At 45.9% G+C, this 16347-nt stretch overlaps 2 protein-coding genes across 3 annotated transcripts in view; one reads left to right on the forward strand and one right to left on the reverse strand.

Annotated features, from left to right (window-relative positions):
• The window catches only part of LOC119973187 (E3 ubiquitin-protein ligase RNF123), a 537603-nt gene that overhangs the window by 126144 nt on the left and 395112 nt on the right, over positions 1-16347 (reverse strand). The window lies entirely within an intron of this gene.
• Positions 204-2997, forward strand: amigo3 (adhesion molecule with Ig-like domain 3). The gene has a single exon (XM_038810838.1). It carries the CDS (start codon positions 887-889, stop codon positions 2396-2398), a length of 1512 nt encoding a protein of 503 aa, XP_038666766.1. The 5' UTR covers positions 204-886; the 3' UTR covers positions 2399-2997.

Raw genomic sequence — 16347 nt, forward strand, 5'->3', positions numbered from 1 at the left:
ACTTGTCCCTGTACCCTTGTAAAACTCAAGCTCTGGCAATGGGACCAGCTGCTGTCTTTGACTCCGCTATTGCCTCAGAGAAACAAGTGCAGATAACAGTTCAGGCAGTTCAACTCCACCCACTAGTGGTGAATGAATGTAAGCTGCACAGTACTGCAATAGAAATCCACTTAAACAGTGAACATACTGCTGGCAGCCAATCAGCAACAAGCCATGAAGCAGGCCAGCCCACCCCATCCACTGCAGTTTAAATAGAAATGAAGAGAGAGATCAATTATGCACAGGCTGTGGGGAAGCACGGAGCTTTCTGCTTCTTCACGAGACAACAGCAGAAAGTTATGAATCGCCGCGTGCTGAGGTACATCTGCATTTAAGGATTTGTCGAGAGAAAAACAAGTGACTGAAGCTGTGGCACCGGGAGACAAGAAGCTTTTCTCATTCACTTTGTGTTGATGTCCTGTGTGCTGTGTAACTTCATCTGCTCAGAGATTACAGGGAGGGGGGATTTTACATTCTAGATAACATTGTGTATAAATGAGAAGTCACGAGATATCAGCAACACCAACTCTACCGAGAGGAAGGACAGCCACTGAGCTGAAGGAAAATCTCAGCTGGAAGTACTTTCATTAAAGACAGTACCGCAGGCAAGTAACCTGTGTCAGTTGATTCTGGGACATAATGCCGTCATATGACCTCAGCTACAGTCCCGATGACTGAACACCCTGCTCTGAAGTTGCCTGAAAGTCGTCACCCCTGCAGTATGTGGTCCTTTGTACTGTTCAGCGTTCATGGTTAAATGTTAAAACTGCTGAGAAATGAAAGTGACTGTTTAACTCCTCAGCAAACTTCAATGCAGTGTCTCATTGTGGAGCAGCAGGATTAGACCATGAGTATTTCTGGGATGGTAACTCCGATTCTGTGGTTGCTGGTGGCAGAACTGCACTTATCAGAGTCATTCACACACAGAGCAAGGGACAGTCTCCACATTTGCCCTACGGTGTGTATTTGTGCCTCAGATCTGCTGAGCTGTGTCAGTCGGAGCCTGTCCTTGATGCCTCCTGGACTCCCCACCACTGCAACTAGCCTGGACCTCAGTCATAACAACCTCCACCAGCTGCAGGATAACTGGCTGGTACAGCTACCCCGACTGCATACACTCAGAGTCGGCCACAATCGCATCCGCCACATTTCTGCAGGGGCCTTCCACAATGCCTCCCAGCTCCTGCACTTGGACCTGTCCTCCAACAGACTGCACTCGGTGGAGAATCACTTCTTCCAGGAGCTGACCAATCTGCAAGAGCTGCTGCTTTACAACAATCAGATAGCACGAGTGGACAGTGGTGCCCTGCTCAGACTCAGCAATGTGCAGAAGGTATACCTCAGCTGGAACCTGTTGATTGATTTCCCATTCAGCACCTTGCAAGAAGGCAACCTGCCTCAACTCAAAATAATGGATATCTCCTCCAATATGCTCTCTTCTATCCCCATTGACGAGGTGATTGCATTGCCTCAGACCATTAAAAATGGCCTCTACATGCACAACAACCCTTTGAATTGCGACTGCACTCTGTACAGAATGTTCCTCCACTGGGAGAAGAGTGGGTTTAATTCTGTTCACGACTTCCGAGAGGAGCACACCTGCCTGGCCCTCAGACAGCCCAAGGCTACGCTGCGCTTTCTGAAGCACCGGAAGATGTTTGAAAACTGTACTTCAGCTTACGGGCTGATTGGAATGGTAGATGCTAGCTTCCAGGGGGTGGTTGGGGAGTCACTGCTGATCAGCTGTAACACCAGCTTGCAGGACGAGCAGACAACCTATCAGTGGATTTCACCAAACAAAGAACTCATCATGTACACCAACAGTGCCAATGAGACATTCAAACTCTACTCCAATGGAACCTTGGAGATCCGCAAGGCTCAGAAAGAGCATTCAGGGGTCTACACGTGCATTGCAACCAACAAGCGGCTGATGCGCAACGAGTCCCGTGAGGTCAATGTGACCGTGCATTATGAAAAGCTCGACGGGGAGGGCTTCAACACCGGGCTCACCACGCTCCTGGGTTGTGTGGTGAGTCTGGTCTTGGTGCTCATGTATTTGTACCTGACTCCATGCCGCTGCTGGTGTAAGCCAGGACAAACGCCATCCTTGCCAAACGAGTGCAGCGCCCAGTCTTCCATCTTGACTGCCACCCCACCCTGCCATGACGACACTGGCCGCAAGGTGGGCAGCGGCAAACACGTGGTGTTCCTGGAGCCGGTGAAGGACTGCCAAAACGGTAAAATCCGCCTTGCCGTCAGCGAGGAATTCCCAGAGATCAAACACCCCAAAATCCTGCAGTTGAAGTCGGACACAGACTCCACCAGTTCCATCTTTTCGGACACATCGATTACGCACTAGGTTCAAGTGAAAGGGCATCTGGTGCTCTAAAGTCAGGAAGCTTTTGCAAACACGACCTATGTGTTCCCAATTAATCCACTGTACTTACTTAAGAGTCAATGGTCCAATGAGAGTAATGAAGGGATGTTTTGCACTTGTACTCTTTACATCAAAGACCAGAGTGTACTGTTGTCAGTTTACAAGTAACTCTGCCGCACAGGCATTTAATGGAAAATCAATACCCTACATTGGGGAAGTGCAGGTAACTAATTATAGCGCTTTGCACGCATCACATACGCTTTAGTTTGGATTTTCCCTTTCATCCTGATGCCTTGCATTTGGCACAGGCTTTCCCCCAGGAAATCACAGGAGCAGCATTCAGTAAAGATATGGATGGAGTAAAGATATGGATGGGTGAGGATGAGAGTGGAACATGGGGTTTTAACCTGCCTTTAAAATGGTTTGAAGGATATGCGTACTACTTCAAATATATTGTGTCCTTGGTACATTTGTACAATATCGTATCTACCAAAACACTATCAGATGCATTTCATGTTCGCTGCAATGATGTAATCTTTAATAGCATCGGATTTATAATAAATGATTCAGTTAATTTTCAACGCAGTATATGTCATGTGTCGAGTGCATAGGCAGAAAACAGTGAGGGAAGAGAATTACTGAATCACTATCTCGTTACAGGAACTCACACTGAAAAGTCTTTCCTTATTTCTTCAAAACTGAATGCTACTGCAACTAGAATCTGCAGCGGTTACGTGATGTGGATAAAGAGAGAGATAGGAAGGGGTGAGAGTTTTAACATTAACTGGGCTACAAGAAATAAGGTCATTGCAGGCAACCGTAATAAGAAAAAATAAAGGTTTGTTAACTGGATGCAAAATGCATTGCAATAAGAAGGATGAACTAGTGGCACAAATAGAGGTAAATGGTTTCGATCTAAATGCCATTGTAGAGACATAGTTGCAAGGGGATCAAGGTCAGGAAGTAAATATTTCAGCATGCACAATATTTCAGAAATACAGAATTGCAAAAGGAGGAGGGGCAGCCCTCACAGTAAAGGATGTCATGAGGACACCAGTGAGAAAGGATCTGGCTGGGGCAGCATGATAGTAAAGTGGTTAGCACTGTTACCAGCGCCGAAGGACTGGGTCCGATCCCGACCCGGGCCACTGTCCGTGTAGAGTTTGCCCATCCTCCCAGAGTCACCCCCACAACCCATAGATGTGCAGGATAGGTGTATTGGCCATAATAGGTTGCCCCTTAATTGGAATAAAAATTGGGTACTCTAAATTTAAAAAAAAAGAAGGATCTGGCCTCAGAAGATCATGAGGTGGAATCAGTAAGTGTGGAAATTAGGAATAGCAAGAGTCAGTAAACACTTGTGGCACTAGTTTATAAACCCCAGAATAGTAGGTTTACCTTGGACAGAGCATTAAACAAGAAATTATTGGAGCTTGAAATAAAGACAATGTAATCATTGTGCTGACCTTGATCTTCACATAGACCAGGTCAAACACATTGGCAAGGGTAGTCCAGAGGATGCGCTTGTCCAATTTTCATGACAGTTTCTTGGAGCATTACATGTGGAGCCAACCAAGGTTAAAGCTATTTTAGATCCAATATTGGGTAAAGAAGCAGTGTTAAATCGTAATTTCATAGCAAAACATCCACTGGAAAAAAGTGATCATAATATAATTCAATTTTGAAAGTGGCATACTCCAATTACAAACAAGAGTCTTAAACTTAAACAAAGCCAATTACAACGTATGAGGGGGAGAGCTGGCTACGACGGATTGGGAAAATAGACTTCATTGTATGGTGGCAAATAAACAGTGGGAAACATTTAAATAAACAATTCAAAATGTTCAAAAAAATACATTCCATTGAAGAACAAAAACTCATCAAAAAGACCCATCAGTGACTCACTCAGGAAGTTAAGGATAACATGGGGTTAAAAGAGGTTTAGGGTTGCAAAGAACAAGGTTGCAAGTAAAGGGCCGCCAGAAAGTTGACAAAAATGGAAAAAATAGAATATGAGAGTAAACTAGCCACAAATTTAAAATATTAGAATAAAAGCTTTAATAAGTATATAAAAAGGAAGAGGATAGCAAAAGTAAACTCTGATCCCATTGAAGCAAAAACAGGAGAAATTATGAAGGCAATGAGAATGAGGAAATGGCAGAGGCAGTGAACAAATATTTTGTGTGTGCTTTCACAGTAAAAGTCACAAATTCCATTCCAGAAATAGACAGCAACAAGAGGCTGTGAGGAAATTAAAGTGACTAATTTCAGCAATCAAAATATACTGGAGAAGTTAAAGGGGTTAAAATACAACAAGTCCACAGGACGGGATGTCCTACACCCTCAAGTTCTAAAAGGGATAGCAGAGATAGTAGATGCACTAGCTATGATCTCCCAAAATTCCTTAGATTCAGGAACGGTCCCAGCAGATTGTAAGTTGCCAAACATAAGTCTGTTTTTCAAGGAAGGAGTGAGAATGAAAACAGGGAACTACAGGCCAGCTAGACAATCATCAGTCTTTGGGAAAACGTTGGAATCTATTATTAAGGTTGTCTTTACAATCCACGTAGAAAAGCATAGTTCGATTGTAACAAAGCAACACGGTTTCACAAAAGAGAAATGCTGTTTGACAAATTTATTCAGAGATTTTGTGGATTTAACTAACAAGGTAGATAAAAGGGAATCAGCCAAGTACACCTGGATTTCCAAAAGGCTTTCGATAAGCTGCCACTCAAAAGGTTAACAGGCAAGATAAGGGCTCATGGAGTTGGATAATATTCTGAAACTTAAAAAGAGACACCCACTCTGGCACCATTACTTCTGTTTCCTACAGCAGACATTATTTATGGATGTGTGTGAGAGAGAGAGAGAGAGAGAGAGAGAGAGTGAGCGGGAGAAAATGAGAGGGAGTGAGAGAGAATGAGAGGGAGATTACTGCCCTATAAATGCAACACTCCTATTTATATGATTTGAGAGAGGACCCTGGGAATTGTAACTGGTTGACAAGAAAGGCTGATGAGGAAATCAGAGTCCCAGATGATGTGGAGTCTCGTATGTTTGGTTTAAACACATTCAGATTTTTAGGCAAAAGCTACATTTCACTTCCCAGTATATGATGCATGGAGCATTCTTCTCCATCCTGCTCACCTTCCTCCCCTCTCCACTGGTCCCTGAATGTTTAGCTTGTAGGATGTTCTCAAATTTAAATTTAGCAAGGGGCAACGTTCACCGCTCAAAGCTACAAAGCATTGCAGTTGTTTGTATAAGCCTATTTCCCCCATCATCCGAATATCTCCATCAGATAATGACAGGCTGCTGTCAAGCGATGGTTATCAGAAACAATGACCCAAAACGTCTGCCCAAAGGCATGCCAGTGACACTAACAAGATGGATTAACAGGCGTCCACTCATCACTTTCACTGCATACTCATTGGATACTCCTGATGCTGTGCACTTTCTAATATAAACATAAGAACAAGGAACAGGAATGGGCAATTCAGCCCCTCGAGCCTGCTCCGCCATTCTATACGATCATGGCTGATCCCATCTCGGCTTCATCTCCACCTTCCTGACCACTCCCCAAAACCCTTATCCCGTTACTCTATCTCCTCCTTAAATGTGTTTAGTAATCCAGGGCCCACTGCACTCTGGGGTAGAGAATTATATAGAATCACCACCTTTGAATGAACTAATTCCTTTGCATTTTTGTTTTAAATCTGCCACCGCTTAGCCTAAACCTATGACTATCACATGAAGGGACTGCCCTACACAGTACACTGCAATTAATACAGTAAAAATGAAAAAGCTCAGAGTCTTTGGGATTCTTTCAAACTTGTATCCAGTCACTCAATCCTTTTCAATCCTTTTTCCAGTGACTTTACATCTCATTTCCTCAGCACATGATACATACAACCTGGTCATATAATATCCAGTGTGACTTTGTACAGGTCACATCGTGCTCATAATTATATGCATTGCAACACGAAATGATTAATTTACTGGAGAGACTGGCGCTACCCCTGGTAGCTTCATCTCACTCGCTTGGGACACAGCAGTGTCTAACTATGACTCCTTACAGATCACTCTCTTGTTGCACTTAAACTGAGTGTTACGCCCTCTTTATTTACATTAATCAGCAGTGAACCAAGTTGTGAGTCAATCATACAATTAGCCAGTTTGACCCTGTGCATCTCATTTTTCAAAATTCCACGATTATCCAGTGCGACCCTGTGCAATTAACTGTCCAATTGCACCATTATCCAGTGTGACCCTGTGCAGTTCACTGTCCAATCGCACCATTATCCAGTGTGACCCTGTGCAGCTCACTGTCCAATTACACCATTATCCAGTGTGACCCTGTGCAGCGCACTGTCCAATTACACCATTATCCAGTGTGACCCTGTGCAGCTCACTGTCCAATTACACCATTATCCAGTGTGACCCTGTGCAGCTCACTGTCCAATTACACCATTATCCAGTGTGACCCTGTGCAGTTCACTGTCCAATCACACCATTATCCAGTGCGACCCTGTGCAGTTCACTGTCAATTACACTATTATCCAGTGCGACCCTGTGGAGTTCACTGTGCACTCACATTATTAACCTGTGTGACCCTGTACAGCTCACTGTCCAATTACACAATTATGCAGTGTGACCGTGTGCAGTTCACTGTCCAATCACACCATTATCCAGTGTGACCCTGTGCAGCTCACTGTCCAATTACACCATTATCCAGTGTGACCCTGTGCAGCTCACTGTCCAATTACACCATTATCCAGTGTGACCCTGTGCAGTTCACTGTCCAATCACACCATTATCCAGTGCGACCCTGTGCAGTTCACTGTCCAATTACACCATTATCCAGTGCGACCCTGTGCAGCTCACTGTCCAATTACACCATTATCCAGTACGACCCTGTGCAGTTCACTGTCCAATTACACCATTATCCAGTGCGACCCTGTGCAGTTCACTGTCAATTACACTATTATCCAGTGCGACCCTGTGGAGTTCACTGTGCACTCACATTATTAACCTGTGTGACCCTGTACAGCTCACTGTCCAATTACACAATTATGCAGTGTGACCGTGTGTAGTTCATTGTCCAATTACACTATATCCAGTACGACCCTGTGCAGCTCACTGTCCAATTACACTATTATCCAGTGCGGCCTTGGGGAGGTTGCACAAGTGGTAAGGGTGAGTGGAATGAGGAGCTGGGTACACAGGTAAATACTGCATTGTAAAACCATCATCAAGTACAATTATATGCAATAGACGGCACAGATACAGGCCATTGAGCTGTATGCCAACTGGTATATCCCAGTGTTTTTCCCGCTTCCCAATTTAATTACCTCTTTTACACTCTGCCTTCCAAAAGTCCTGTAATCTCTGCTAAAATCTGCACCAAACCTTTCCTTAAATGCATCGTATGAAGCGATTATTATTATCAATGTTACCTGCTTTAAGAGGTCAGCACGGTAGCATTGTGGATAGCACAATTGCTTCACAGCTCCAGGGTCCCAGGTTCAATTCCGGCTTGGGTCACTGTCTGTGCGGAGTCTGCACATCCTCCCCGTGTGTGCGTGGGTTTCCTCCGGGTGCTCCGGTTTCCTCCCACAGTCGAAAGATGTGCAGGTTAGCTGGATTGGCCATGATAAATTGCCCTTAGTGTCCAAAATTGCCCTTAGTGTTGGGTGGGGTTACTGGGTTATGGGGATAGGGTGGAGGTGTTGACCTTGGGTAGGGTGCTCTTTCCAAGAGCCGGTGCAACATGCTCCACATTCTTATCACTTTCTGCAAATAATTATATCTAAATTATTCATTGGATCGTTTGAAATCTGATTATATTTTAACCAAGTTGTGGACTTAAGTGAAAACAGTTTTTTCCATATCTACATTTTCTCAATTCTGATTGTAGACCATCTATTTCCCTCAACACTGATGTTGCTTAATCGGAGTATTATCAGCATATTTGGTTATTAGTTCTCCGCATCCACTTTATCAAAACCTTTCATCATTTGAACAATTTCTACCAGATTTCCTCTTGGGCTTCACTTTTGAAGAGATTAAAAATTCCTTGAGCATTGCCCAATCTTGCTGGGTCCTTGCGTCATTTCAATCCTGATAAATTGTTTCTGCACTTTCTCAAGTGCTTTAATGTCCTTTTTATGATAGGCCAGAAATGTACAGTTAGTGATATGAAATAAGCTACATTAATTAAAAAAAGCTTCATCACAGTTTGGGAAATGTAACTGTCCACATATAAAAAAGCTTTATGCATCCAACTCACATGTGTGACACTCCGAAGTGTCAAAGGAGAAAATAAACCTAATTGATACGCTATAAAAAGGTCAGGGAACTAAATAAACAGATTACTCCTACCCTCGCTCCAGTCAATGGATGATCTTATAGTAATGCCCTCTAGTTACCAGATCACTGACCAGTGAAAATATAATTTTCTCTTTACCTTATTAAAACCCTTTCTAATTTGAAATACTCTATCATATATCCTATTAATCAAGAAATGTGAAATAAAAACAGAAAATGCTGGAAAGAAACTCAGCAGCGCAGGATGTGCCAGTGAAAGGTCACAGGCCTGAAACGTTAATTCTGTTTTTCTCACATTAGCTGCTGCCAAATCTGTTGAGTTTCTTTCCAGATTTTTCTGTTCTTATCCCCTTAATCTTCATTACTCGAATGAAAACAACACCAGTTTCTCTCATCTCTCATAACCAAAGTCTCTTGTGGCAAAATGAGCAGCGGCCTGAATTTTAGGCCCTATATAAGATTGGACACTTTGAACCACAGTCACCTGCAGGGGGCCAGATGGGAATTAGAACTTACAATGAACGCAGACAGACTGGCAGGACATGTCTCTGCTTGGCCCCGTGAACCATCAGGAGACAATTGGTCCCATTCAAATGGATTGATTGTTGTGGATTGCCCAGATAAAGCTCGACTTTCTGGCACCCAGTTACCATATACAAGGTTAAATGCGAACAATACAGCTAGAGATGGACGCCTAGGGTGGGTTCCTGGTGTCCTGCGGAGTTGCAATTAGCAACTCCATTGGGTGTTACGATCCCCACCCCAAGACCTCATGGGCTGAGGGCCAGAGAACCTTCTGAAAAAGCACGAGGTGGGTATAAAAATCAACCACCCACGACTTGGGTGAAGACTTGGCGGAGAGGTAATAGAGAAGATTCAACCGCAGACCAGAGAAGGAAGGAAGCAGGGTGTGAGGCCCACCTTCGTGGATGAAGACCGAGACAACAGAGACTCAGAATTGGATCCGCAGCTCGATTGAATTCGTCAGCATGGGTAGTTTTAAGAATCTTGGGAGTGCTATTATTGTTTGGTATAATTTAAGGGGTGATTGTTTACTGTGTTTAATAATAAATTTGGTTGAATCATACACTTGTATTTGTACTTTGTGCAACTTGCAAAGAAAGGCAGCTGGACAATATGTTTGAGTAATAAATTGGTTGAAATGTCTGAGGTTTTACAAACAACACTCTCTTTCCTGGTATCCTCTTCATGAATCTCCTCTGCATCCTCTCCATGGCCTTGACATCTGTCATGAAGTAGTGTCCCAAAAACAAGACTATATGTGCACATCCAGTTCCAACCACTTGTCTTTCTGTCTCACACATTTACATACATGCAAACAAAGCTGGACACCAAGTGATTTCTTTGTTTGGGTTTTTACAATTCTGTTCAGACATTTCGCCCCAAGCTTCAGTGGACTGAGCTAATGCAGTGACTGTTACCAGGAAACAGATTCTTGAAATCAGTGCTTTCACACACAATATTTGCCTTCATCTGACCAGCAATTTGAAAGTATAAGGTGTAGGATCACAGGGCTGGGAGACATCAGTAAGTGCATAGACGTCTCTCAACAATTAAGATGATGGGCATAAACACAAATACTTTCCTCTTCAAAGTTTTCAGGCAAGATTACCCAGAACTGGATGAGCAGAAATTTCCTCTAACTCAATACCGGAAAGACTGAAGTCTGTTCCCAAGACATCAACGCCATTCCTCTCCCTGATGACTGTTTGAGGTTTAACGAGGTTGTACACAACCTTGGTAATTATATTTCATAAGACAGCCGATTTTTACCTCCGACACATCACCTGATTCTACATTGTCTCTGCTCATCTGCTGCTCAGGCCTCATCCATGCTTTGGTTACCTCCAGACTTGACTATTACAATTCACGTTTGGTCTTTTCTCTGTAATCTACTCTTTTTAAACTTGAGTTCACCCAAAACTCTGCTGCGTCAATCCTAACTTGCACCAAGATCTGTTCACCCATTACCTCTGTCCTCACTGACATACAATGGCTCCCAGTTAAGCATTGCCACAATTTTTAAATTCTCATCCTTGTTTTTAAATCTCTAAATGGCTTCAGCCCCCCTCATCATTCAGCTGCACAACACTCCTAGAGAGCTGTCTGTACTCCTCCACTTCTGGTGACTTGATCATGTCCAATTTTAATCGCTTCACCATTGGTGGCCGTGTCTTTAGCAGCCGAGTTCCTAAACCCGGGAATTCAAGGTTTAAACCTCCCTGCTCCTCCTTCCTCCTTTGAGATGCTCCTTCGAACATAACTCGTTGGCCAAGCATTTGTCCTAATATTTATGTGGTAAGTTTTATTTGATAGTGGCAGCACGGTAGCATTGTGAATAGCACAAATGCTTCACAGCTCCAGGGTCCCAGGTTCAATTCCTGGCTTGGGTCACTATCTGTGCGGAGTCTGCACATCCTCCCCATGTCTGCGTGGGTTTCCTCCGGGTGCTCCGGTTTCCTCCCACAGTCCAAAGATGTGCAGGTTAGGTGGATTGGCCATGATAAATTGCCCTTAGTGTCCAAAATTGCCCTTAGTGTTGGGTGGGGTTACTGGGTTATGGGGATAGGGAGGAGGTGTTGACCTCGGGTGGGGTGCTCATTCCAAGAGCCGGTGCAGTCTCGATGGGCCGAATGGCCTCCTTCTGCACTGTAAATTCTATGATATGAATGGCAGGAGCAGGCCACAAGGCCAATCAACACGGTCATTGACTGCCTCAACTCCACTTTCCCGCCCATTCCCCATATCTCTTGATTCCGAGAGACTAAACACTGTCTCTCTCAGCCTGAAGTATATTCAATGATGAAGACAACCTTTTGGGGTGGAGAATTCTAAAGATTCACAACCTTTTGAGAAAAAGAGTTCCTCAACGATTGGCCCTTGTCCTGACTTGGGAATGAAAACCCTGGTTGTTTTCCAACATAAAGTCATTGTCAGGCACTTAATGGGCTATGTGGAACACTCCCTGTTCCAGTCCTACTCAGGCCCGCTCCTGCAACTTTTTTTCCGTTACATCGGTGACTGTATTGGGTGCCAATTCATACTCTCATCTGACCCTGGAAAAACTTTGAAGCGATTTTATTCCAGTTTCCACCCCTCTCAAACCTTCACGTGGTTCAGCTCTGATACCTCCTTTCCCTTTCTTGACCTCTCTACCCTTCCTTGACCTCTCTGACTCCATTTCCGGTGATAGATTGGCGACCAATACTCATTACAAACCTAACAACTCCCACAGCTACCTTAACTACACTTCTCACACCCTGTAAGGACTCCCGTCCCACTGTCTCAGTGACTCTGCCTCCGTCACACCTGTTCTGATGATGCCACCTTCGAAAATGTCTGCCTTTACCTTAACCAAGGATCCCCCCTCCCACAGGGCACTTAAGCGGGTTTGACCCATTTCCCGTGTCTCTGCTCTCATTTCCTTCTGCTCCCTCCCACAAGAGTTCCTCTTATCCTCACTTTTCATCGCACCTTCTGCATTCATTCTCTGGAGTTACCCCCAGTTCCAGCATGTGCCATCACAAAAGACATCTGCTCCCAAGCCCCGCACTGCCCCCAGTCAATATTCTGCAAGGACTGCTCCCTCCGTGACTCTTTTTTAAAATAAATTTAGAATACCCAATTCTTTTTCCCAATTAAGGGGGAATTTAACGTGGCCTGCACATTTTTGGATTTGTGGGGGTGAGATCCACGCGGACACGAGGAGAATGTGCAAACTCTAAACGTACAGTGATCCGGAGCTGGGATCAAACCTTGGTCCTCAGCGCTGTGAGGCAGCAGTGCTAACCACTGCACCACCACGCTGCCCTCTCTCCATCACACCCAACTCCCCATCTCCTTCCCACGGCACCTTCCCTTGCAATCACAGAAGGTGTAACACTTGCCCTTTTACCTCCTCACTGTTCAAGGCCCCAAACATTCCTTTTAGGTTAAGCAACATTTCACTTGCTCCTCTTTCATTTTGGTCTACTGTATTCATTGCTCCCAATAGGGTCACCTCGATACCGGGGAGACTAAACGCAGACTGGGTGACCGCCTTGTGAAACACCTTCACTCAGTCCGCAAGCATAACTCTGTTGTGTGCCATTTTAACTCAGTATCTCATTCTCACGCCCACATATCCGTGGTTGGTCTGCTGCAATGTCCCAGTGAAGTCCAACACAAACTGGAGGACCAGTATGTCATCTTGCAGGGTGCTAGGGGGACCTATGAGGAGAGCGAGAGTTTTTACACATTTGAAAAGTTTGAAAGCTGATGTGGTGGTGCTGCAGGAGACCCATCTGAGGGTGGAGGATCAGATGACGCTTAGGAAAGGGTGGATGAGCAAAGTGTTTCCTTTGGGGTTTGACAGTCGGGCTCGGGGGTGGCAATTTTGCTGGGCAAGCAGGTGAGGTTTCAGATGGAGAAGGTGGTGGCGGATCAGGGGGACAGGTAGCTGATAGTGACGGATGCGTTGGAGGGGAGGTTGGTGGCACTGGTAAGCGTATGTGCCCCCAATTGGGATGATGCGGGTTTCGTGAAGAGAACGTTGGCTGCCATTCCGGATATCTATGAGTTGATAGTAGAAGGGGGGGGGGGGGGGACTGGAACATAGTGCTGGAGCCGAGGATGATGGAGGATGGATCCGTGGAGACTTTTACACAAGAGGGACTGGAAGTGTTTGTTAATCTACCTGGTGCACAAGGATTGACATTTTTGTGGTGGGAAAGGCAGTGTTGGCCGGAATTAGGAGGGCAGAGTATCTGGCAATTGTGATTTCAGATCACGCTCTGCATTGGATGGATGTGGTTCTGGAGAAGTGGGAGCCCAGAGGTGGAGGATGGACGTGTGATTGTTTGCGGACTGGAGCTTCTGTGACAATATAGAGAAGGTGATTGAGGGGGTTTTGCCGTTGGTGGTTTGGGAAGCTCTGAAGTTCGTGGTGAGGGCGGAGGTGATTTCGTTTAGGGCCAAGGTGGTTAGGTAGGAGAGGGAGGAATGCCCACAATGGATAGAAAAGATTTTGGAGGTGGATGGGAGGTACGCGGGGGTCCCGGACCGAGGGCTCCTGGCAAAGAGCAATGAGTTGCAGGCGAGGTTTGACCTATTGTCCATGGGGAAAGCGGTGCGTCAGTTGAGAAGGGCGAGAGAGGCTGTCTATGAGTACAGGGAAAAGGCAGGGAATATGCTGGCAGGTCAACTTCGTAAGGAGGCCGCGGCGAGGGAGATAGTTTGGCTGCGGGCCAAGATGGGGGAGTTGGTGGAGGCTCCCGAACAGATTAACAAGGTGTATGGTAGCATGGTGGTTAGCATCAATGCTTCACAGCTCCAGGGTCCCAGGTTCGGTTCCCGGCTGGGTCACTGTCTGTGCGGAGTCTGTACGTCCTCCCCATGTGTGCGTGGGTTTCCTCCGGGTGCTCCGGTTTCCTCCCACAGTCCAAAGATGTGCGGGTTAGGTGGATTGGCCATGCTAAATTGCCCGTAGTGTCCTAAAAAGTAAGGTTAAGGGGGAGTTGTTGGGTTACGGGTATGGGGTGGATACGTGAGTTTGAGTAGGGTGATCATTGCTCGGCACAGCATCGAGGGCCGAAGGGCCTGTTCTGTGCTGTACTGTTCTATGTTCTATGTGTTTGAAGAATTTTATAGGGACCTAAAAAAGTCGGAGCCACCAGAGGATGAGCGGAAAATGAGGGATTTTCTGGGTGGGTTAGAGTGCCCAAGGTTGGGTGAGGTGGAGAGGACAGGGCTTGTGGAGCCAATGGGAGTGGAGGAGGTGAAGGTGGCGATTGGAAGGATGCAGGCAGGGAAGATGGCAGGGGCCACGTGAGGTTCCAGCCGCATTTTATTAAAAAAATTAAGGAGAGGCTGGCATCGTTGATGGTGGGAATGCTTGAGGACGTGATGGACTGGAGTGTGGCGCAGGCCTCCATCTCGTTGGTACTTAAGAAGGACAAGGAAGGGCAGCACGGTGGCGCAGTGGTTAGCACTGTGCCTCACGGCGCCAAGGTGCCAGGTTCAATCCCGGTTCTGAATCACTGTCAATGTGGAATTTGCACATTTTCCTCGTGTTTGCGTGGGTTTCGCCTCCACAACCCAAGGATGTGCAGGCTAGGTGGATTGGCCACACTAAATTGCCCCTTAATTGGAAAAAATTAATTGGGTACTTTAAACTTATATTTTAAAAAAAGGACAAGGATCTAATTGTGGGTCATACAGGCCCATATCTCTGCCGAATGCGGACACCAAGATATTGGCAAAGGTGTTGGCATTAAGGTTGGATGAGTGATTGGGGAGGACCAGGTGCGGTTTGTAAAGGGAAGAGAGTTGTCCCTGAACGTGAGAAGGCTGTTCAAAGTGGTGCTTTCTCCGGCAGTGGGAAGGGAGATGGAGATGGCGTTAGATGTGGAGAGGCATTTGATTGGGTGGAGTGAAGTTATTTGATGGCTGTGTTGGAGAAATTTGGGATTGGGCCAATGTTTGTGGCATGGCTGCAGCTGTTGTATAAGCAGCTAATGGCGAGCCTGCGCATGAATTATGTGAATTCAGGGTGCTTTGCATTTCACCGGGATGCGGGGATGCTTCATGTCCCCCCTTCTGTTTGCATAGACTGTAGAGCCCTTGGCCATTGCGGTAAATAGCTCGGGTTGTGGAACAGAATAGTGAGGGGGCTGTGGAGCATAGGGTGTCCTTATATGCTGATGACTTGTTGTTTTATATTTCGCAGATGCGTCTTCCGGTGGTGGCCACGGTGTGAGTGGTCGCATATTTGGTAGTTCCCGCTCGTGGTGGTCTTTTTGGACATTTTCCCGCGATTTACGGTGGATTTGAGTGATAAAACAAGGGGATGGTGAAGTAGAAGAGGAGGATTCCCACCAATGTATGGATTCGTTGACCAGAAGTGGTCTGAAAAGAAGAGAACATTGGTCAAAGACGGGAGTGGAGCCTGCAACTCCGGGGAATATGGCAGAAGGTCAGGGACCAAAACTGCCGGCCCAGTGGTCAACGGAGCAGCTGGTGGTCTTTCTCCATGAGAAATTTGCTCAGCAGAGAAAAGAATATCTGGAAGACCTGGCCAGGGTGATGGATCCGATAAAGGCGGGGATTGATTGTGTGGAGCAGAGACTGGAAACCCAGGGCCAGGCAATCCAGAAGGTGGAAGAGCCAGTGGCTGAGCACGACAATCAGCTAGCTGTGATGGCGGTGGGGATGGGGCTGATGAAGGACACTAGAAGAGGCTGCAGGATAAATAGGAGGATCTGGAGAACAGATATCACAGGCAGAATCTGAGGATTGTCGGCCTGTCGGAGGGCAGTGATGGTTCGGATGCGGTTGCATACGTGGCGTGCATGTTTGAGACGTTGCTTTTAGAATGTGTGTTTGCTTGGCCCTTTGAGGTGGATAGGGCGCACAGTGTGCTTATGAGGAAGCCGCTGAGGAATCACCGCCGAGGGCGATGGTGGTACGAATGTATGTATTCTATGACTTATGTCAATATTGTGGGTGCTGTCCCAGTGACTAGGCAAGCAGCAGTCTAACATAATCATACTCAACAAATCATACCTTTCAGCCAACTTCCCATACTGCTCCATCACCATCCCGTG

Source organism: Scyliorhinus canicula, chromosome 11 (genome assembly GCF_902713615.1).
Source record: "Scyliorhinus canicula chromosome 11, sScyCan1.1, whole genome shotgun sequence".
In the NCBI taxonomy this organism is placed as follows: Eukaryota; Metazoa; Chordata; class Chondrichthyes; order Carcharhiniformes; family Scyliorhinidae; genus Scyliorhinus; species Scyliorhinus canicula.